The sequence below is a fragment of the Myotis nattereri genome (genome assembly GCF_964212035.1).
Source record: "Myotis nattereri genome assembly, chromosome: 8".
In the NCBI taxonomy this organism is placed as follows: domain Eukaryota; kingdom Metazoa; phylum Chordata; class Mammalia; order Chiroptera; family Vespertilionidae; genus Myotis; species Myotis nattereri.
Window position 1 is genome coordinate 75,702,304 of NC_138083.1, and position 24,633 is coordinate 75,726,936.

Sequence of the window (24,633 nt, forward strand, 5' to 3'; positions counted from 1 at the left end):
CCTCTCGCAATACAGGACCCCTCAGGGAATGTGGAGAGCCTGAATCCCACAGTCCAGGCCAAGGGACCCCACTGGTGCACAAATCCGTGCACCAGGCCTCTAGTATTTATATAAAATACTATCTTCCCTTTGAACATAAAGAATTGAAATTGTATGGGGAAAATGATGGTGATTACATTCTATAGAAATTCAGGTATTTGAAAGGGATTGCAAGTTTATCAGTATCATCTGTTTCCCCCAGGCTATCCAACATTTAGCCTCAAATATTTTCATTTTATATTTCCATAGGACTTAAAAGCAATATCAAATGTGAATGTGTTCCTGATTTTTACTAAAAAAGCATTAACAATAGTTATGAATCATTTCGTTTAGTCATGAGTCTTTGTATTATAATCTCTTCTTGTCACAGACTTCCCTGACCACTCCAAAAACTTTATAGTAGAACTTTCAATAGGAGAAGACCAAAAAGTATTTATCTGTAATCTGGAATTCTTTTCTCACTATTGAAAGATTGTTCAGTGCTTCCCCTAAACAGAGAAGTGTGATTGAGAGATTTCCCATCCTAGATGTTTCCATCATGTGAGAACAGATCATCTGTGACTGAATGTCATCTTTTCTTTTTTAACGTTGAGTTATGCATCTCCTGCACAGTATGATTCAGCAATGCTGTTTTGTACAAGGTATGTCTTTGTACCCAATGTGTAAACAATGGACATGCCATGTTAACTATGTGTTAAATCTGCAAGTAAAATTATGCCCCTTCAGCCATAAACTGTTTTCCTGCTTTGTTATAGCTCCTGGTAATATCAGAAGTTAGTGTTTCTGCAGTGTTTAAATTTGATTGCTTAAATGCTCTCAAGTGTACTATCATTAACAGTATTAGTAACTAGATATTGACAAATATGAACTATAAGAGACCTGGTCAAAACTTTGCAGTATCTATAATGCTTGCCATTGACTTTCAATTACAAATAGACAAAGATGTAATGTTTATTCTTAAAATAATATACAAGCATACCTTGGAGATATTGTGGGTGGAGTTCCAGACCACTGTGTATTGCAATAAAGCCAGTTGTAATCTTTTTTTCTGGAGGAGGCCCTTACCTTCAGTTTGTTAAAAAAAAAAATGCAATATCTGTGAAACACAATAGAGTAAAGTGCAATAAAATGAGGTATGCCTGTACTAACCAGGAAAGTCATGTGGTCAGTAATAATTACATATGTGTACATATGTTGCTGGTTAGTGATTCAAGCTCAAAGGTTAGAGTAGAGTGGACAGTACTACGTTTATTTCCTTCAGGTCCTGGTCATCTGGGATGGACGTGCGGTTTCCCCTCTACCACTTCTGCCTTGGGTTTCTAACTTCTGCATTAATTCTGCAATTTGATATCAGCATTAAGGATACTTTCTAATTTGCTGTACATGTCTTATTGAGGTGCTTCTAAAGAAACCAAAGTAGAATTATAATGTGGCATATAGAACCCAATAAGTGGTCTTATATGAGTTTGTTATATATTTTGTTTTTTTGACTTTCCCATAAGCTGTATGCTTTTTGGGAATCTCTATTTGAAGAAGGTAAATATTTGGCTTCTTAAGATAAGATAAAGATAGGTTAGAAATGATTAGAAAAGATAGGTAGGATGGAGGCAATTTCAAATATGTTTAGTCTTATTTTTTTAAAAAAATTTTGTTAAGGTCAGTTTATTTAGCATTTTTTTATATTGAAACCAAATTTATCATGGATGTAGCTAATGGGTTTTACCTGAATATTTTTAATGAGTTAAGGAAAAAAAGATAACACTGAAGCTTTTTGGACAGTGCCCCATAAAATTAAATATCTGTTTCATTCTTTACTATGAGCCAGGCATTCTATGATGTTTGCAGATACAACACTGAGCAAAAGATGAAAATCTTCACCTGCTTGGTGCTTCCATTTTAGTGATATGAAATGAGTAAAATATACTAGTATATGATAATGGGTGCTATGGAGAAAAATTAAGCTGGGAAGGGCTAGCTATCATGGGGGTTTTTTGTCTCTGTTTTTATGCCAGTATCATACTTTTTGATTATTATAACTTTGTAATATCGTTTAAAATCAGAAAGTGTTATGTCTGTAGCTTTGTTCTTTTTTCTTAAGGTTGTGGCTATTCGAGGTCTTTTGAGGTTCTTTACTAATTTTAGGATTGTTATGCCATTGGAATTTTGATAAGGATTGCATTAAATCTATAGATGGCTTTGGGTAGTATGGATATCTTTAACAGTATTCTTCTAACCCATGAGTATGAAATATCTTTCCATTTATTTTGTGTCTTCTTCAATTTCATTTTATCAACATCTTATAATTTTCAGTGTACTGGTCTTTCACCTCCTTGGTTGAATTTGTTTCTAGGTATTTTTTTCTTTTTTGAGGCAGTTGTAAATGGGATTGCTTTCTTCATTTCTGTGGCATTTCATTATTAGTGTATAGAAATGCAATAGAATTTTGTATATTGGTTTTGTATCCTGCAACTTTACTGATTTTGTTCAGTAGTTGTAACAGTTTTTGAGGTGGTGTCTTTATAATGTCATCTGCAAATAGAAGCTTGTGGAAGGTCTCTACAGTTTTTTGTTTGTTTTCTTTTTTTAAAACATATTTTTATTGATTTCAGGGAGAGGAAGGAAGAGGGAGAGAGGAATAGAAACATAATGATGAGAGAGAATCATTGATCTGCTGCCTCCCACACACCCCCTACTGAGGATTAAGCCTGCAACCCAGGCATGTTCCCTGACAGGGAATTGAACCCCAATCTCCTGGTTCATAGGTTGGCTCAACCACTTAGCCAAGTCGGCTGGGCTGTTTGTTTTCTTAGGAAACAAAGTTATTAGTTGGCAGTAAGGATGAGGAAGTGGTGTTAAGATCTGAGCAAAGAGGAAACTATAATATACTTGTTGAGTTTTCAAATCAAGGTGCAGCTGAATGGAGCACCCAGTGGTTGGTTTTTCCCGTTGTGAGCAAGTTTATTTGTGAATGATCTAAGGAAATGTAGTAGTTTCTTTTCCAGGACTCAGTTATGTTAGTTCATAGGTCATCCTTGGAGAATAGTCTGCACATTCATCATTAGTGTATCTTCTAATTGAAGACAGTGTCATATGGAACAAATACTGAATCATCTTGGATTTCCCCCCCCCTGGGTTCTTTATTCCATATGTATATTTCCAACAGTAAATAGTTAAATATGTATTGAGCACCTACTGTGTGTGCTAGTCCTAATATATATATATATATATGTATATATATAAAGAATCAGTTTTTGCTGTCAAATAGAGCCTGCACAGTGTCATTTTGTAAGGTCTTTTATAGCTTGGGTGTTAGTGAATCTATAAATTCTCTCTCTGCTCCTGTGTTAGTTGCTCTCAGTTTTCTTGGAGTGGTTGTGTCTAATTTTTTGTATGCTTTCTTGTCTTACGTGCCTCTTAAACTACCAGCTCCATCCCTGAGATTTGAGGGAATTTGAAGTTTAGGGGCACTAGTTGTCAGCTAAAATCTTGAAGCTGTGAGAGTGTATATGCTGCTCTGGAAAGCTATTAGAAACCAGCTGGCAGCTCAAACTAGACACCATCTTTGCATTCCCAAATTCCTATAGGGATCCTTGGCATATCTAATCAGCATTTTCTGAAAAGACTCCATTACTAAGGTTGATCATGAGCTGAAATACATGGACTTTTTGAACATGTTATTAAATCTACTGTTTTACTCTATACTTTGCCTGGAAGGAAATAGCTCATAATTGATATGTCTGGATATCTTGGAAAGAAAACATTTTATCAAAGAACAGAGAAGTTTGGAATGTTCTAGGTCATTGGAAAAAATGTTCAGATGCTTCTTTCTGACAAGTGTTAACAAACTGTACAGATATCTGGATTTAGATATGGTTCTGAGTAAAATTTTGTTTCTGGAAAGAATACTTTTTAATTGTAATGGTTGTCTTCTAAAGCAGTGTTATGATCTTAGTAGCCTCTCTAAATTTCTCCTCTTGAAATTAACAATACCATAGTTCTTTTTTGTCTTAAATTTCTTCCACTTGTTAAATAGTAGGACCTCGTGGGACACTTCACGTATGCACTACGAAGAATAAAAAATGCCTTTGTGTTTGTATGATTGACTTGCCCTTAAACAGTGTTTGTTTTTCAAAGATAAAGCTCATTTTGAAATTATTTATTCATGCCTAAAATAACTTTTCAGTTTTCCAGTAATGAGCAAACTGGAGCATTGAACTCTTGGTTTGCAAAGGCAATGAAATGAAAGGCACAGCAGAATTTATAGTATAGGATATCTCACTTGGGAATAAGCATGAATAAACGTTTTATAGAACAAGGCCTTCCAAAACTTTTATAAAATATATAGTTGTGACTATATAAAAATGAACTTTAAAATAATATTAACTTTGCTGCATTAATTCAATTACTTTGCTTTCTAGTGTTACTTTTAAAAACTAGTTATAAATTCCAAGGTCAAATAAAAATTACAAATTATAACAAAAGCACAGAACCGAAGCAGCATTTGGATAATGGACAATCTTTCCTAGTGTTTTCCTTCATGTCTTCTGCATAGTTTCTGATGAAGAACAATCAGTAGTATATGTTCCAGGTATGATTTTCTATGTTAATTTGGTAAGCTTCCTTTGCTTCTTAAGTGTTAAGAGAAAGATGAAACATTAGGACAACTTTGCAGTTATAACTGAATGTGGGACAGTTCATTAGAACCTAAAATAGAATAAAATAAAATAAAATAAAATAAAATAAAATAAAATAAAATAAAATAAAATAAAATAAAATAAAATAAAATAAAATAAAATAAAATAAAATAAAATAAAATAAATAAAATAAAATAAAATAAAATAAAATAAAATAAATAAAATAAAATAAAATAAAATAAAATAAAATAAAATAAAATAAAATAAAATAAAATAAAATAAAATAAAATAAAAAAATAAAATAAAATAAAGAAACCCTATTAGGGTTCAAAACACTGCCTTATACTTTATGTATTAGGGAGTAAGAGATTTTCTTTTTTATTACAAATAAGAGCCTAAATTTAATATTTCAAATAAAAGTGTGGAAACTTCTTGACATAGAGTTTATGCAATAGACTCTTTAAAGTTTATTGGTTATTACAGATGAGCAGTAAAACTGGACTATTGAAAGTACCCCAATTATGTGACAAATCAGGTCTTTAATTTCCCTAAGTGAGTGTGTTTGTGGCATGTTTTAATTTGTTGGTTTCAATATGACATACGAATGTGCCAGCACCTTTTTAAAATATTTCAGTTGAATCTTAATGTATTTAAAATATAATTTTTTCATGATTTATTATTTATTAAGAGAGCCTTAAGATGAAGTTAAGAGTTTTCTATATCACATCCTATAAAATAGAGGATATTAATGGAGAGGTTGATTGGGGGCTGGGGGGAAGCTTAAGAGAATGAGAAGATATAATTTTGAAATCGTACTTGATGCAAATCCTTAGGGATTTCTACAGAAGGAAATATCAGATCAAGACACAAGTCGATGAGTCCAAAAGCTAATGTTAAACTTAAGGCTTCCAAGGTGACTGCTGCTTCAATCTCCATGGAGTCTTTAAAGGGTGCAGGAGATTCCGTAAATGAACAGGTCAGTAATTTATTTGTTTTCTCATTCTACAATTTTTTATAAATGTTGATCATTTACTAATTTTTCTTTGCGGACTGTCAATTGGTGGCTGTTGGTGCCAATTCAGTGCCAACAGGAATTCCTGATTTGGGTTGCAATGAAGAAGAAAACAATAGTGCGAAACCGCTCAGTTGCGATACATCAGAGCTATGAAAACAGCATGGCTGTGGAACAGCTCAGTAGTGTTATAGCTCAGTTAGAAGCAGCAGGGCTGTGAAGAGGTAGTGGGCAGGGTGGCCCTGGGGGGAGGAGGCCCTTTTGGGTGAGGCCCTTTTAGGCAAGGCAGTTCTGCTCTATTCTGGTCTTTTCTACCTGCTTAGGTCCACTTCACCCTGTGCCAGTCATCTCTGCTCTACTCTGCTCTGGTTAGACATCTTTGGGGTTTCACCTCCAGTCTGAGAAATGCAGTTTTCAATCTTAGGTGGAAATGGAAAGTGCATTTCCAGAGCCAGAAGGGAGCTGATTTAAAATGACTGAAGTCCCCACCCCTGGTCCCTGATTGGTCTGTCCTCATGCAAATAAGGACTCCAAATACAGTATTGGTCCAAAAGTACTGTCCTGATTGGTTAGGATGGAGTTGCTCTAATTGGGTGGCAGCGCTGTTGGCTGTTGAAGGTGATACAACTAGGTCACTGGAGTCATCCTGGGAAGCTTCAGCCCACTTGGTTAAAACAGGATTCCAGGAACTCCTCTATGAGGGGTGGCGCAGATGGCAGGAACTCAGTGCAGGAAGCAGGAAGCTTAGTGCAGGCTTCTCCCTGACGTGCAGTTCCTATGTGAGGCCTCTGTTCAGAAATGACTGCTAGGCTCTGTTTTTTTTATTTGTTTGTTATTGTTTTTAATTTAAGCTCAGTTAAGCCACCATGAGTTCTTGGTAGGGTATCTTCTTTCTCAGGGACCACATGACCAATAACTGATGTATATGGGTAGATGATTTATACGCATTCTGAAAAGCTACCAAGGATTCTTGAATGTTTTGATGATGCTTGGTATGAATATAAAGTGTTTAGCTCCAAAATATTTGGGCTTGCTTTAAATCTTAGTTAAGAAAATGTATTATCTTGGTATGTCTCAAAAGACCTACATTCTGATCTGTGTGGAGTTAGTAAATCAAATCTACAGCAACTGTACTTTGGTTAGGTGTCCTTTATGATTTCTGTTCATTTGCATTTGTTAGTTAATGATGAATAAGCCCTAAAATATAAGAAAGATGTTTTCATTAAAAGAAAATTAGCCTGCATTATTATTGTTGTTGTTATTTTCTTCCATTGGAAAATAATATCATAACGAGTTTTTCTGTAAAGAGCCAGGTAGTAAATACTTTAGCTTTTATGAGCCCCATTGTGTCTTTCTCAAATGTTCAGCTCTGCCACTGTCCTGTGGATAGAGCCATATATGTATCAGTGTGTAAATGAATGTGCATGGCTGCGTTTTAATAAACAGGGGATGGGCCAGATTTGGCTTGTAGCTGTTGTTTACCGACCACTGTCCAAATATATTTGGTTTTTAAAGAATATTTAATTTTGCCGAGGCCGGTTTGGCTCAGTGGATAGAGCGTCGGCCTGCAGACTGAGAGGTCCCAGGTTCGATTCCGGCCAAGAGCATGTGCCTGGGTTGCGGGCATATCTCCAGTGGGGGATGTGCAGGAGGCAGCTGATCGATGTTTCTCTCTCATCGATGTTTCTAACTCTCTATCTCTCTCCCTTCCTCTCTGTAAAAAATCAATAAAATATATTTTAAAAAAAAGAATATTTAATTTTATAATTTTTTGAAACCTTATATAAATGAGCTTATACTTTGTATAGTGTGTGATTTGCATTTTTACTCAACATTATGTTCATGAGATTTATTTATGTTGAATATAGCTATATTTCATTTTTTTTCACTAATATTTCAGTTAGGGTTTAGTCATTTATTTTAACTGAAAATAGTAAATACTTGCTACATTGGTGCTGAAGAACTGAAAAGGCAAAAAGAAAACACTCAGTTATCTCTAAGAAACAGTTACCATTTCTGGGGCTGGGAGAACAGATGGAACAAGTTGGAATTATTAAAGTGTGGAAGCTTTGAGGATGAACCCCTCAGAACTGGAACTTGGACTCTGGTGATGGGGAACCAGCCTGACTGCTGTCCCTGAGGAAACAAGATAAAGAAAGGCTGGTTCAGTGAGGGCACGAAAAATTGCAAAATAGAATCAGCTGTTCTTGCCGGGGCTGAGACTGGCCGGAAAAGGAAGCAAATAGGAAGGCACGTGTCCTTTCTCTCTCTGACAACCCCTGGCCTCCCTCTAGTAGTTCTTCCTATTCGCAGAGTTTAACAGAGAGTCATGTGGCAAAGAAGAAATGAGGTTTCCAGGACTCAGCCCCAGTGTCACCAAACAGAGCGTGGAAGGGAGGGTTTGAAGATGAAAGTCAGTAGCATAGCAACCAGTACCTATGGAATTCCATTGAATAAATATATCACAGTGAAATCATTCTCTAGTGAATAAAACCTGATTCTCAGGTTTTTGCTGTTAAACACAATGCTGCTAAAATCTTTTGTTTGGTTTATATTTACTGCACCTTTACTGAAATGTCTTTTCATGGGTTATCAGCAGCTTCTCCCATTGTAAACCCAGTGACATCATTTCACATTCTGTTAGCGTTTTCAGTCATTTGCACTGTTAAGCCCACACTTTTCTTGAAACTTTTTCTTTTCTTTTTCTTTTCTTTTCCCCACAATATTTTATGCTTCCGATTCCACTCTTGTTCTTTTAGACATACATTTTTTTTCTTGGATTTGTAGATGATTTTTAAAAACTAATACTTTTCTTAACTTTAAGGAAAACTTTAAAACAAAGATATAATGAAAATAATAAAAATCTAAACATCCTATATAATATCATATAGCTAAATTTTAAATCTTAGTTTTTCTCTGACTTAAGAGCCATACCCATATTTTTACTTTCTACCTAAACATTTCTATATGTATATCCTCCTGGTATCTTAAATTGGCCTGATGTATCTAAAGCCAAACTTATTTTATTTTCTTACCATTCCTTTCTCATTTCCTCTTCTCCCCTCTCTTTCCTGTCTTTGGCTCTCAGTATTTCCATGTTTCATTTTAAGGGGCTTGGATTATTCTTGACTACCAGAAATAATTGGACTGACCTATTTTGTGGTTGCATACATTTCAAGGATTATATTTCTTTCCTTTTACATATTACCTCCAGCTCCCTTGTGACTCCCTGAGTGTCATGGCTTTAAAACCCTGTTAGTGATGTTCAAGTACTGGGAGAATTTTTTGTAGCATCAGAGACAGGATAGTACAGTGGTTAAAACACAGACTCTGGAACTTGGTCTTGATCTACTTCTTAATACTAGACAAGATATGTATCCTCACTTTAAAATAAGAATAATACCCACCTAATAGCATTGTTGCGGAAATAAGATGGATTAATAAGTGTAAAGTACTTAGCCTATTCCTGGCATGCAGTAAGCACTAGATATTATTAGCTATTTAAAAATATATTATTATTATTAATTACTCTTTGGTCTAGTACCCTTTGGAATGAACCTCTGGTTATTGAGAGGCTAGAACAGGTTCATCTGCTGCCAACCTTAGTTTTAAGCTGGGCTGTGATGTAAGAAAGTTCTCAGTATCTTCCTTCCATTAGGTGTTTATTTCTGTGGCGTCCACCAAGGGAAAGTTGTCTTTTAAAATATTCCCTAGTATTTAAGCAGGGGCATTCCTGCTTTGAGTTCTTTCTGTCTGCTTTTCTGTGTAAATTTCATGATGTCCCCTCATGGGCAGACAGTTCCTTAGCCTGTTTTGAGTTCATAGTCAATTTTAAATGAAACAGGCTACTAGTGTTTCCACAAGATAAAAGATATCTAGGAAATTTCACCTCTACTTATTTTAAGAATTTATTGAAGAGTCTTAAAAATTGTTTTTAGTAAAAGTTAAACAAAAGGTATTTTTCTGTTTCAGAATTTCTGCAAGGGAGGAATAAAGAGTGCATCATTAAAGGATTTATGTCTTGAAGACAAAAGACGCATTGCAAATTTAATTAAAGAACTGGCCAGGTGAGACAAACCTTATATGAGATGCATTGTTATATAATCAAGAACTTTAAAACACATGAATTTCATTTTCCTTTCTTGATTAAATTTCATTATATAGTGTGTCAAAAAATTATATATTTATAAATTTTAATTCAATGTAATATTATTATTACCTTTTTGTATTATTTTGAAATAATTTTAGGCTTATAGAAAAATTGCAAAAATATTGGGAGAAAGAGGAATGAGTGGTCTTTTTGGGAGAATGAAATGTTCTAAAATTATATTATGGTGATGTTTGCAGAACTCTAAATATATTAAAAGCCATTGAATTGTGTCCTGAAATGGTTGAACCTTATTATATGTAAGTATATGTCAAGAAATCTCTTAAATGGTATGGAAGGCTCTCATAACTTTCACATAACTTTTTCTAAATTTATCACCCTGAATAAATCATCATGCAATTGTCAAAAATTAACATTGGTCCAATAGTATTAATTACAGAGCATTCAGATTTCACTAATATATTTTTTCCTGCTCCAGTATCGCATTTTGTATTCAGTTTTTATGTTTCCTTAGTCTCTTTCATGTGTGTCCTTGCCTTCCATGACTTTGATACTTTTGAAGAATACTGGCCAGCTATTTTGCAGTATTTCTTCCAATTTGGGTTTTTCAGGGGGTGTGTGATTAAGTATGATATTAGCTGTAGATTTTTTTATAGATGCTCTTTATAAAGTTGAGGGAGTTTTCTTATATTCCTACTTTTATAAGAGTGTTTGTTATGATTGTATGCTAGATTTTGTAGAACACTTTTTGTGCCTAAATTAATGTGAGATTATATGTATATTCTTCTTTAGCTGTTGATATGGTGGATTATACAAATTGATTTCTGAATGTTGACTTTGCCTTTGCTACCTGTAAAAACCTCAGTTTTTATACATTCCTAATTTTGATTTCCTTATTATTTTGTTTGGAATTTGTACACTGACATTCATGAGAGGTATTGGACTGTCGTTTTCTTTCTTTTTTTTTTTTTTTTGCTTAGACTGGTTTTGGTATCATGGTAATACTAGCCTTATAAAATGAATTGGGAAGTGTTCTATTTTCTAGAAGAAATTGTACAAAATTGGTTTATTCTTTTGTAAATATTTTATAGAATTTTCCAGTGAAATCATCTGGGCCGGAGATTTATTTTTAAAGAGCTTTTTAATTACAAATTCAATTTTTTAATGGTTACAAAATTATTCAAGTTGTCTATTTTGTCTTGATTGAGTTTTGGGAGTTTGTGGTTTGAGAATTGTCCCATGTCAAATTTATGAACATGAAGTTGTCTGTGGTATTCTCTTATCTTTTTAGTGACTGCGGGACCTATTGGGCTTCATTATGATATTATTGATTTGTACCTTCTCTCTTTTTATTTTTGTCAGCCTTGTTAGGTTTATCAATTTTATTGATTTTTTTTCAAAGAAGCAGCTTTTTGTTTTATTGATTTTTCTCTATTTTTTCTGTTTTCAATTATATTGATTTTTGCTCTTATCTCTGCTATTTCTTTTCTTCTGTTGTTTTGTTCTTTTACTTGTTATTTATTGAAGTAGAAACTTAGAGACCATTCTCCTTTTAATGTAAGCATTTAGTGCTATAAACTTCTCTCATGATTGCTTTTAATGCTTCCCACATATTTGATTTGTTTTATTTTCATTTTCATTCAACCCTATGTATTTTTTAAAATTTCCTTTGAGACTTCCTCTTTGACCCATGTATTATTTATTTAAAACTTTGTTGTATAAAAGTTAAAGCAAATGGAGAAAGTGTCAGAAGATTTAGAAAACCTGTGTGTTCCTATGATATATTCAAGTATAGCATACTTAAAGAATTTCCGCTATTATGAAGATGCACCAACATTATTTTAGGGGAGAAGTTAGAGTGCTTAACACCAACACTGACCATTAACAAGCATATTTTCAGAATAATATAATATTCAGTAGCTCTCAGCACAACGTACAAGACAAATAGCATGTTTTTCAATTATAGAGTGACATGCAATATAAAAGCAAAGTGAAAACTATAGCCTTTTTTTTTAATGGTGCCTTTGAAGTGAAAAGCATTTTTAACAAAGCATTAGCCTTTTTTAAAAAACACATGGCCTTTAACAGTGTTAGTGGGAAAACTGTATATGTCTAAATTCCAAGACTGGCTTACTTGTATCTTACCTGTTACATTGAGAATCTAGCTGTGAGGTCCTTTTTAGTCATTATCTTTATTGGTACTATATGTAAAAGTAGCAAAAAGATGTTTATAAGATTTACTGATGTTACTAAACGAAAATAAATGTTAACAGAAGATATAAATAAGATTTAAGAATTGGCTTAATATGTTGGAAAATAGATTCATTCAAACAGGATGTAAGATAATAGTGACAAGTGCAGGTTATTATATGCCTAAGAATAAAAATAAAGTAGAAATTCACTTAAGAGAAAGACTTACTGGTTAGGCCTAGTACATTAAAAAAATATGCATGGATCATAGTTCAATTTAGCCTGAACATGAATAAGCAATATAGTGCTATTTGGCAAGAAATCAAATAGATTTTAAAAAACAAAAAACCTAGTATGAGTTTTTAATAATCTGTAGATGCCTCCTTAAATAATCTATATATGCTCAGGGAACTTTTTTACTTGTGTTAACTACACTAATAAAAGAATGGAGTACACATACAAATTAATAGGCTAATGGAGAATAGATACCATAAGGGATTTTATGAATTATTTAGCTGGTGGAAGAGAGTGTAAAAGATGACTTGATATATGGACTTGAAGTAAATGATCACATTTTCCTGAGGTGTCTAGCATTGATTTACATTTGCAGAAGAATAAGTGGAATATTGATTGATCATTTTTGGAGGCATAAGGATAGAGAGAATTCTTTTTGTTCAAGATTGCTGAATTAAGTGACCTCAGAAAGTCTTTAATAGTAAAATTAATGAATTGTTTGCATTGATGGGAAAAGCAGTGTAATTTATGGGGACTTGAAAAATGAATGGCTTTGCAAAATATTGTAGTTTGTGCTGCAAGATGGCAACTTCCCCATGTATGCATTTGCTTTTTTTTTTTTTTTTTCTGAGACTTTTTAAGATGGAGAGGGTACCATAGACCAGCTGCAAGAATTTTTAAAACATGTAATACCTGACCATTTAGTCAGGGTCACTGACCTCTTTTCCCTTAGATTGCCATATTAAAAAATGACAACTGCCAGTGTGGCTCAGTTGCTTGGGCATTGTCCCATGTACTCAAAGGTTGCAGGTTCTATTCTCAGTCAGGGCACATGCCCAGGTTGCGGACTCCATCCCCAGGAGGAGGTGTACAGGAGGCAACAGATCAACGTTTCCCTCTTACATAGATGTTTCTCTCTCTAAAATAAAAATATTTTAAAAAATATGACAACAGCCAACATAACAATAGCCGTCTGATATGAATGAATCAAAATTATACCTTTTTTTTGTCATATTGGCAAAAAATATATTTTTTGGTGTGCAGCAGAATTTTAGTAATTAGTTTGTGTATGCCATGGATGAAAAAGGTTGAAAATCGCTGCCATAGACTAATGCGTGAACTGTACTATAGCTTAGTTTTTAAAGAAAAAAAAGTTGTAAAATAATCTTGGCCACATTGCATTTTTTTGAAGTATATGAGCCATATTTGAAGAAGCCTAAAAAAATCTCCACTATTTCTTGTCCTGTGCCCACACTGTCAGATAATGCATGGTTCCCCTGTGAATACTTGTACACTAACTCATTTGAGGACTGGGTTCTTTTTTAGGCTTAGATACTGATTTTTCCCAAAGGACAGTTTGCTGTTTCTACTTGACATTCTCAGAAGAAAAATAGAAAGTGTAACATCATTAGTTTCCTATTGTAGAATAAGTAGATCATTATTATTTTATACTTATTCTGTGTTTTTTTTTAGTTTTTTTAACTAATTATTTTTTGTCATAATTAAATGTACATCTCAGTACAATAAAAAATTAAGACTTCAATTTTAAGACTTCAAAGATGTTCAGTACTTTCAGCACAATTTCTAGCCCAGCCACCCAGCTCTAAGGGTATGAATTCTCTTTTCTTGTTAAATAACAGTACATTTTGTGGACCTTTTTGATAAATACTCTGAGGCATTAACTAAATATTAACAATCTTACTTTATGAACAGGCTATTGTCCTCTTTGTAAATAATTAACAAACCAACTCTGGGAATATCCTCTTGTTAGTTTTAACTGTTTTATCCTATTAGTCAGATATTTCCCTTTCCTGTATTTAGCTTCTCATTTTGTTAATTAACTTGTTGCTCTACTCTAAATGAGATAGAGAATTAGGTCTTTTTATGTTACTTTGTGGTCTGAGAATGCTTTGATGAAAAATGTAGATCAGGATACCAGATATTTTCTCTTACATATACCTCATGGGAAATATTATTGAACATAAATTAAACAAGAAGATAGATTTCAGAGTGGATAGCAAATCTTGAGGTTGTTTTATTGGCAAGTCCTCTGCCTTTAAAGGCTGTATTAATATGCTTGCTTATAGTAACTATGCTAATAGGCCACAAAGAAGCCATGAGTATCTTTAGCTAGGCCTATGGAAGAAGTGTTATACTTTGTACTTACCACAGCTTGTTAATTTTATAGCCTCCCAGAGCATAGTAATTGCTAAAGGGTAGTCTAATCATAGCAGCATAACAGAAAAGACCAAAAAAAAAAAAAAAAGGCCTGTTTAAATAGTGTAGCAATACATTTTTCAAACATACTCCAGAATCTAAATTTTAAAAGGCGTGATTTTTCTGGATAGAGCACTTTTAAGTTTTGAGAAAAGCTCATCATAGACTCTGGCATTATGGGATGTGTGTACAACTTTTACTCCCTCAGTGAACTCTAGAGTTTTCATGGATCTCTTTCAGGTTGAACAAAGGGAGTAAATAAATGTTGAGACACACCTCCATGATAAGGTAAATCTGGCAATCTACAAGGGAGGCAGGAGGATTACCTGAGACCCGAGTATAAATCTTCCTCATTTAGGTATATTTGTTCCTTGTTTTGTTGTCTGGATTCTTGAAATTGTATCAGTTTTAGAGATTACCCTTACGAAGAGGGGCCTGAGTCCCATTCATGGGCCTCATATTATGCTAACCATAAATAATATAGCTGAGGAAATTATTTGAATGTCAAGATGAGCAAGAAGAAATAAACCTATTTTTGAACACTATTGTGTGCCATGCATTTCACACACATTATTTCAAAGAAAAAGCAATCAACTCTTGAACATTCAAAAAATTCTAATTTTCATTCTGTTATATCATTGATTTTAATATCTTCACCAGAAGACTAGCAAGAAAGGGAGAGCTATGGAGTTCATGTTAAGTCAGAAATTGTTCTGATAGAGGAGGGTTCTGGGAGAGAGTAAACTTAGGAGCTCAAAGGAAAGGTGTGGACTTCGCTTACACGCATCCCCGTGTGATCTTGTAGGACAAACGTTGTACTCTCTTTGGAGAAACAGGCACCAGTAACAAATTCAGGTCTAACATCTCTGTGCACAGAGATACATGAAAATTAGGATTGTCATTTTAAGATAACTTTTAATGTTGTTGTTGTTTATCTGTTTTTGTGGGTTTTTTTAAAAGATTTTTTCCCCTTCTGTGTTCTTGTTAGGAACCACCCCTTTCTGGTAGGATCGAGTTGGAATATTTTTCAGAATTAGACATTAAAGAATCAAAACTATTCGTCAGTGTTTTTAACTTTAAAATCCTTTTTAAAAAATCTTTATTGTTGAAAGTATTACATATGTCTCCTTCTCTCCCCCCCCCAACCCCCATGGGCCCTTTCTAGCCCACCCCCACCCCAGGCCTTCACCACCCTATTTTTGGACTAAGAATAAATATAGTGCAAGGTTTATGTTAATGCTGTGTTTTTATTCCAATGTAGTTATTTATATGCCACTAAGGAATACAGGGTATCAGTTCCAGAAAAAAAAAGAATAAAATTGCCTGTGTTTTTTAGTGAAATGTTTAAGTGATTTATATGTTGTTTATGTCATTGACAGGATTTAAATAAAAGTATAAAAATATCTAAATCAAAATAAATTGATTGTGCCTATTTTGATAATGAAGAAATGAAACCTAATGTTGTAAAAATTAGATACTTTTCTGTCCCAGATTATAATTAGGAGCCTATGTCTTATGTTGGACTTTACATATTTAAGATACTTCTGATGATGGGAAACATTCTTGATTTTAAAGTCAACATGCGTATTTTATTGGACAGCTGTAAAAGATTGCCTTTTAAAAGGTTAGTTAAAAAAATGCATAGAGTAGCCCTGAAGAAACCTCTGAAATAGGTAAGCATACTCTGGAGGAAGTCTACTTTGGGTAAACTGCAGCTGTAGGCACATGTTGTATTTTATTCTCACAGGCATTTTCTTTTCATTTCTTTATTTCTTTTAGAGTAAGCGAGGAAAAGGAAGTGACTGAAGAACGACTCAAAGCCGAGCAGGAATCATTTGAGAAGAAGATAAGGCAGTTGGAAGAACAGAATGAACTGATCATCAAAGAGAGAGAAGATATCCTTTTTGAAAGTTCTCTTTTTTAATGTGCAGGAAGTTTGACCCTTTCGTGAATGCCTAAACCATACTTAAAGATTATTTTGTTCTCTTAAAAATACTTAGGAATTAATGCTAACTACAGAGAGGAATTGATGATAAAAGTTTACAGTAATTAATTTTTGAAGAGACGGTATAGTTTTGAAGCAAAATGTTTTTTGATTTATGGGGGAGCATCCTTTAAAAAATGTTTAAAGCAATTTAAGAAAGCTTGTTGCTAAAGAAGTCAGGTAGGAATTACTGAGGAATCTCACCATTCATTATGTGCTGCTCTGACAAGGCGTAGAACAGATCTCAAGGAAAAGAATGCAGAAACAGAGCTGAAAAGGCTAGGATTAGCTGGAACCGACTAACGGATGTTTTATGAATTTGTGTCAGGATCAAGCTTTCCGAAGTAACAGTAATAAAAGCAAGATAGGTGTTTATTCCTTTTTATTGTAAAAGACATTTGAGTTTTGGCGCAAGGCAGGGGATGACTGTTGATTTGAGAGAGTCTTGGCATTCAGCCATCATGTGCATATTCTAGTCAGCAAGAAGGCGTCTGTTGATTCTGAAAAGTTTGTTCTCAATGTAGTTTTAATTTCAACTTTCAGTTGTTGGATTTAGAAACACAGTTGAATTTTTATATTGATTATATCTTTGACCTTGCTAAATTCTCACTTGTTAATTTTAATAGTTGTTTTCACAGATTCCTTAGGATTTTATGTGTGAACAATTATGTCATCTGCAAATAAAAATAGTTTTCGTTCTTTCCTAATCTTTAAGCCTTTTCTTTCTTTTTCTTGTCTTACTGCAATACCTCCAGTTATGTATTGAATAAAAGATGACAAAGAGCATCCTTATCTTGTTCTGTGTTTTAGGAGAAATGTGTATTTCAGCTTTAAGATTGATGTTAGTTATAGGTTTAAAAAAGTTTTTTTTTATTTATTGATTTTAGAAGGGGAGAGAGAGAGAAACATCAACTTATTGTTCCACTTATTTATGCATTCATCGATTGCTTCTTGTGAGTGCCCTGACTGGAGATCAAACCCACACCGTTGGCATATTGGGACAACACGCTAACCAACTGAGCTACCTGATTTTTTATAGGTATCTTTTATTACACTGAGGAATTTGCTTCATTTCAGTTTGCTAAGAAGTTTTTTGTTTTGTTTTTATAGTTGTGAACGGGCTTTGATTATTGAGGGCACTTGACATTCTATTATACATTTAGTTATTGTCTATTTCCCTCATGGAACATTATTTTTGCTTTATGCACTATTGTACACTGAGAATCTTATGCAAGACCTGATACTCAGTATGTACTAAAAAAAATACCTGTTATGTGAATGAATTGTTAAACCTGTGTTGCTTGATCAGAGAATATCTGCATTTTACTGCTTTTGAGAGAAAACTTGCATTTTACTATTATAGCTGCACATCATCGTACTGTACCACCACCTGGTGTTAGTATATCTAAATTGCAAGAGAAGCTTCTTGGGAGGCAAAGAAACAAGTGAGAGCCAAAACTGCAAATGATTGGACTGATGTGACTGTAATAATTTCAAAATAAACATATATTTATAATATGTAACATGACTATGTCTGAAGTTTAGCAAATATTTTTAACATTTAGTAGGTGCTGAAGTGCTTTCTGTTTTCCTGGATGTGAAAAAAGGATGAAGGATCAGTTTAATTATACATGCGAAGGAAACAGAATAAATTGTGAAAGTTGACACAAATAGAGTGAGAGCAAAGGTATTTATATATTTGCATTCCTGCTCCATCAGCATTTCTTGGCTGTTAGGTGCAAGTTAAACTTGAATTTTAAACAAGGACTTTTCATCTTCTTAATATCCTGCAATATTTAATATATTGCAAGAAAGTCCATCTTGTGGCCAAGAAGGAAATTTTAGGTTTGTTCTTAAAAATCCAATCCCTTCATTGCACAGAATTCACTGAGACATAAATGTAGAATTGGGTGGGATTTTTATCTATTATATCAGGCAGCATTTTAGAATAAAGCCATCTACCTCTATATACTGGTATGACTACCACTGTGTATTTTCACTTCTTGGCCTCCCTTTGAAAAAAATAATGGACCATCTGCCCTGGCAAGGTGGTTCAGTTGGTTGGAACATTGTCCCCTACACCAAGAGGTTGCTGATTCGATTCCCCAACAGGGCACATACCTAGCTTGCAGGTTAGATCCCCTTTCTGGGTTGAGGTTTATATATGGGAATCAATCTCTCTCTCTCTCTCTCTCTCTCTCTCTCTCTCTCTCTCTCTCGCCCTCCCTCTCCCTCCCTCTCCCCTTTTCTTCCTCCCTGTTTCCCTCCCTTCCCTCTTCCCTCTATTTCTCCATTTCTCCCTTCTTCCCTATCTAAAACCAATAAACATATCCTCAGGTAAGGATAAAAGAAAATGGACCATCTGCCACATATATGTTAATAAAAGTTTTTAAAAATGCAATTCAAATATTAAAAATTTCTTATTGGTGCTAAATGGTCAATTTTGTAAAATGTTGATATTTTTACATAAAGGTTAGCCCTTCTTATGGTCAAAATACCTTAGGATGATAGTATTGGGAGTACCATTTTAGTAATAAAGATTATAGTGTGGATAAGTTCCCTACAAGGCCCCATGATGGTAATGCCCCTAGATTTTGTCTTTAAAAAAACTGCTGAGAGGCAATAATTTTTTTTGTATGTGTCCCATTTTCATTAATGCATGGTAATTGATGGAGTTGCAGTGACTTGTAGCAGTAATGAGTTCTAAACATAATAATGCACTCTTTTCTAATAAGTGAGCACTGCTGGGGTTTAAAAGCATACTAAATCAGTTGCTTTAGTATGAATTTATTAGTTTTTTTCAGCATTAGCTTTAATAGTAGTTATTTACATAAGCATACATCCCATTAACCGCCATCAGGGCTGGAAAACATGCTGAACTGTTCATATTTTCATATAATTATTGAACATAATGGTTTCATTTGCATTTCTAAACAGTGATGTTTCTGTCAGCCTTGGAAATAGTGTCTTTACGCAGTCCCTATTTCACATCCACTTATTTGACATCGTTAAATTTTATGCTAATGTGCTTCCCTGGAATATCATCAGTAGGACAGATGCTTGCGCTTTAATATACAAATCAGGGATGCTTTTCCATCCCCCAAATGGCAAAGAAAAATTTTAAAAATCTGCACTTTTAGATATAGAGTCTGTCTCCATATAAATAGGTTTATGAAATAAAATTCTCAGGGTTAAATGTTATAATCTGGTTTTCCCTTCAAAGTACTTCATTATGAATAGCTATCTACCTGACTAGGGTTAGTTTTCTTGTATTGAGTGAGGAGATGAGCTTAGTAAAGATCTGGTTGCTTATGAATATTTAGAATTCTGCTTCTGAAATGTTGATCTTGAGATGCAAGTTTTTTAGGGCCTTTGAATACATCAGGCCACAGTGTTAGTTCTAAAAGTATTCTCTGTATTTTTGTTCCTTTCATTTCTTAACCTGGATTGTAATACATCACTGTAGGAGATGTTATGTTAATGCTCTTGGGCATCTAAGCTCTTGTATACACTTAGAAAATATTCACTGTAAAAAATGAATCAGCCGGGGGGAGGGGTGTAAGATGGGAGGCCAAGAGCATGTCAGTGAGGTAGCAGAGCTAATATGGAAGGACAAGTTTTAGGGGAAACTGCTTGCCTCTTGGATATTATGTGTACTATCAGCTTTTGTGTCTCATGTGTGGATGCTTTTGTGAATGTTATCAGTCAGATTGCTGGAAATTTTTAAACAGCACAACATAAAGAATTGTTTTGAGAGTTGATTCCAGTATTTTTGGTGCCCACTACAAAGACATTAGTCCTTCTGGGGCCCCTTCTTTTCTTGTGTTCTGACAGTTCAGGGCAGCACTTTGGACCTGCCAAGCCAGAGCTGAGTCTGCAAAGTTCAAAACACAAGGTTGGCAGCCTGGCAGGATAGGTAAAGAAGTAGCTTGAAGAGGAGTTCCTGCCCCAAAATACTTGCTAAAAATATATGAGAACTGATATAGCATAAAACTGATACCGCATATAAGGATTATTTGGATAGAAATGTTATTTGGTTTATGAGGTCAGGAAGCAACTGAAATTTTTGCAAGGACTTCTGTTCGGGGTATTGCCAGGGAAGAAATATAAGGGTTGTAAAGAAACTATGACAGAGTTGGAGTTTCATAGCTATTCATTTTTACCCCGACTTTTTCATGAATTTTCTATGTGAGCTCTTGAAATAGTATGAGATTAGGATTTCTCACAGTGGTGGGATCTTCTGAACTATCATACTGAAAACATTGATTGTGTCCTGCTGTCTAGCAAAAACGTAGCCTTCATTGTTGCCTGATAGCCCATCGTATATAAAAATTTCTTTTAATGTTCTGAAACTCTAGCCTCATTTACAAGCAAGGCAATATTTTCAGCTATCTATAAAACTATTTGTGATTACATTCTTCATTGACAACATTTTTTTTTTTTGGTGGGGTGCAATTTGCCACCAAAAAAACCACCATTTATCTTTTTCCTCCCTATACACATTTCTTCCTTTTCTGGGAAGAGGTTTAATGTCGAAATGAAAACCCATCTGCCTATTTAGTTTTAATGCGCCATGATATTTAATCTGACAGCTTGCCCCTGCGTGTCTCTGCTGCTCTAGAACTTGACTACCTTCAAGGCAGCAAAGGCAGTGTGTTTTCAGTGCTAAGTGACTGGTTTCCAAGCCCTGACTTCAGAGGATAAAAGACAGCTGTTGTAGGACAGTTTCCTTGTAGGTTTCTTGTCCATGTAAAAATTCTAGAGAAAGTCGGGTATTATCCATAAGGTGCCAGCCATTGGGAGGATATTACTTGTTTGGACATTACTTGTTTGGTTATACTTATTTTCTCTTTTATGGCTGGGGAAACAGTGACCACCTCCCTTTTAGAGGTGATGCAAGGGCTTCGAAATAAACCTGAAGCGTTGTGAGAGCGCCACCTGTTCTGCAAAGCTGCAGGCACTCAGGCAGCCACTGTGCTGTACCTGTTTAAGGAACTTTTCATGTAGGTATTTGAATTTTCACTGCATTCCTCCCCCCCCCCCCGCCCCCCTTGTTTTCCAGGACAGTAATTACTGATAGAATTCTCTAGCCTGTGGCGATATTTACAAATATATCTGTTAATCTTTCCTCAACTCTATGATTAGTGCTAGTATTTGAATACTTAGTGCTAGTAGGGAATACTTAATAATTAATGCCTTATTTAATTTTTAAAAATTTAACCTACTTTTTCCTGATATTAAAAACATATATACATTATGGGCTATTTTTGAATAATGCAGAATATTGCTTCATTCTTGGAATCATCAGTGTATGGCATATTCATGTTTTCCCAGTTCATCATGTAATCATGTAAATGGATGCAAGTAGGTCTAGTTTGACATCACAGTGAAAGTTAGAATTTTTCAGATCTCTTACCTTTAATTTTGTATCAATTAATTTATATTTTATTTGAGGTAAAATATTAAGCATCTCTTTTGAATACAACAGAAAAGTCAGCCGAAAGATGTTCATTGGCGGGTATTTATAGTAACACTTGCCAGTTCAGTTGTGTGATGGCGTTTCCAAAAGGTCTCTGCCCAGTTTGATGGTCATGCTCAGGTCTTTCAAGTGAGGGGGAGGAAGGACTCAAAAGAAAGAGAAACCTGAAACTAATGTGATTTTAGGGAGAATGTTGGGAAAACAAAATGCCCATGGAGCTCATTTAGTGCTGCTCAGAACACCTGTGCCTTGCTAAGCCAGGTAACTAGGTAGCTCTGTGATGTGTGGAAATAACTGACCTCTAAACTTCAGGTTCCTTCTCTGAAAAGTGAGGATAATGATAGTCTTTACTTCAAAGAGTTGTTGTGAAGATGAAATGAAATAATGGATATTTAATGCTCTGTGCCATGACTAACCATATTAGATTCACTCAAAAAATGGTTATTTATTTATTTATTTAGCCTCTCATTGATGGTCTAGAACAGCAGTTCTCAACCTGTGGGTCGCGACCCCTTTGGGGGTGGAATGACCCTTTCACAGGGGTCGCTTAAGACCATCGGAAAACACGTATATAATTACATATTGTTTTTGTGATTAATCACTATGCTTTAATTATGTTCAATTTGTAACAGTGAAATTGGGAGTCACCACAACATGAAGAACTGTATTAAAGGGTCGAGGCATTAGGAAGGTTGAGAACCACTGTTCTAGAAGCAGGCAAAGATAAAGGGACCCTGGCTTCCTTTATTCATTTTCCTCTTATCTGTCATTCCCTTGCTCTGCAAGTACACCCCTTGGCTATGTGATGTCAGGATCACCAACACCTGGGAGCTTGTTAGGAATGCAGAATGTTAGGCCTCATGCTAAACTTCACTTTTCAGAACCTACATTTTAACGATATCCCTGTATATTAAAGCACTCTTTGTGCTAATTGCTTGCAATAGGAATGTTTTGTGTAAGAGATATGAGCAGTGGAGAAATGTAAGTTTCATTCTCTTCTAAGTTCTCACTTTCCAATTTATACCTTTGGATCATGTTGGGAAGTGTGTGTGAGAGGCGTGTATTCCACTAACTTGTATTCTGCTGCTGTTAGGTGGATTATTCTATAGGATTATTCTATAGGTGGATTATTCTGTAGGTGTCAGATGTGTGGTGCAAAGCTCCTGTGTGCATCTTGCCTTATGAACCACTTGTTCCATCAATTATGGAGAAAGGGGAATTGATATTTCTGAATATTATGGATCTACCCATTTCTCCTTGCCATTTTATCCATTTTTGCTTCATGTATTTTGAAGATCTCTTTTCAGGTGCATAAAAGTTTGAGATTGTTACCTCTTCTTGATGAAGTGATCTCTTTATCGTTGTGAAGTAGCCTCTTTATTCCTGGTAATATTCTTTGCTCTAAAATCAACAATGGCTCCTGTTTATTAAGCTACTCTGGCTGTCTTTGCTTACTGTTAACATGGCATATCTTTTCGTTGCCTTTAAATTTTAATCTGATTGTGTCTTTATATTTAAAGCCAGCAGATATGTGAGTTGTATTTTTTATTTTTAATCCAATCTAATATCTATACCTTTCAATTGAGGTATTTCCACCCTTTATATTTTATGTGATTCTTAATACAGTTACATTTGTGTTTATCATTTTGCAATTTACTCCATCTGATCTTTGTTCCTTCCTCTTTCCCTTTTTTTGCCTTCTTTTGGATTAATGGAATATTTAAAATTTGTATTTTATTTTTTTGTTGGCTTATTTGCTATCACTTTGTTCTTTTAGGTATTAACTGGATGCTGTAAGGTCTATATATACCTTTAACTAATAACAGTCAATCTTCCAATGATGGATTATACAATAGCTACATTACAATAGTATAGCATCATTTTTCACATATAGTTAAAATTATAATTAGTGGTGAGAGACTAAATGCTTTCCCACTAAGATCTGGAACAAGGCAATAATGGCCTCTAGCACCAATAGATAGGGTCATTCAGGTTATCTATTTCTTCTTGAGTAAGCTTTGGTAGTTTGTGTCTTTTAGGGAAATTTGTCCATCTCCTCTATGTTTTCAAATTTATATACATAAAGTTGGAGTAATACAGTAATTGGGGAATTAACGAAATTAATATCTTAAATTATATTAATTTTAACTAACTTGGAATGAAAGCAGCTGGGTTTTTTTTCTTCCTCTTGAATAAACTTAAAAAGAAGTATGAAACAGTTATTACCTCTTTATGGAGGAACTGCTCAGTTTGTCCTTTCTTGAGCTTAGGCCTAATAGTTACTAGAGAGAGACAATTGTTATTAAGGCACTAAAGTAACTTGTTTTCATTTATTTAACCAACTTACAGTCATTTTGACTGTCTGGAACCCATAAAGTTTTTTATAGCTAATTCTGATTATATTTTTGCAAACTAACTTGGGAGACTATGTCAGGTGTGAATATATATACAGGGGATTTCACGATATAATTTGCAGCTATGGAAATCAAGTCTGTATATTAATTATTGATTAAAAGGAAGTATTGCCAGTTTTTTATAATAATGTTACATATAAATTGAGTAGCTCCCCCATTTTATAATACATTTTGAAATGAACTTTATTGTTAGTGAAGGTCCACAAAAGAATCCCTATTTCCACAGCCAAATTGGAGTAGGCTGTATTTCCCATCCAAGCTTACTTAGGAGTGACAATTGAGTTTTTTGTTGTTGTTGTTTAACCAACAATAAAAATACATT

General features: G+C 34.3%; 1 protein-coding gene across 4 annotated transcripts in view; it reads left to right on the forward strand.

Annotated features, from left to right (window-relative positions):
* The window catches only part of KIAA1328, a 173,127-nt gene that overhangs the window by 1,787 nt on the left and 146,707 nt on the right, over positions 1–24,633 (forward strand). Inside the window, exons 2-5 of one of the 4 annotated variants that reach the window (XM_081097152.1) lie at positions 4,592–4,627; positions 5,507–5,649; positions 9,658–9,752; positions 16,214–16,329. In XM_081097152.1, coding sequence (XP_080953278.1) covers positions 4,592–4,627; positions 5,507–5,649; positions 9,658–9,752; positions 16,214–16,329 — 390 coding nt within the window. Of the gene's footprint in view, positions 1–384; positions 681–4,591; positions 4,651–5,506; positions 5,650–9,657; positions 9,753–16,213; positions 16,330–24,633 lie in introns of those variants that run through there. The other 3 variants (XM_081097150.1, XM_081097149.1, XM_081097151.1) reach the window with 3 other exon arrangements.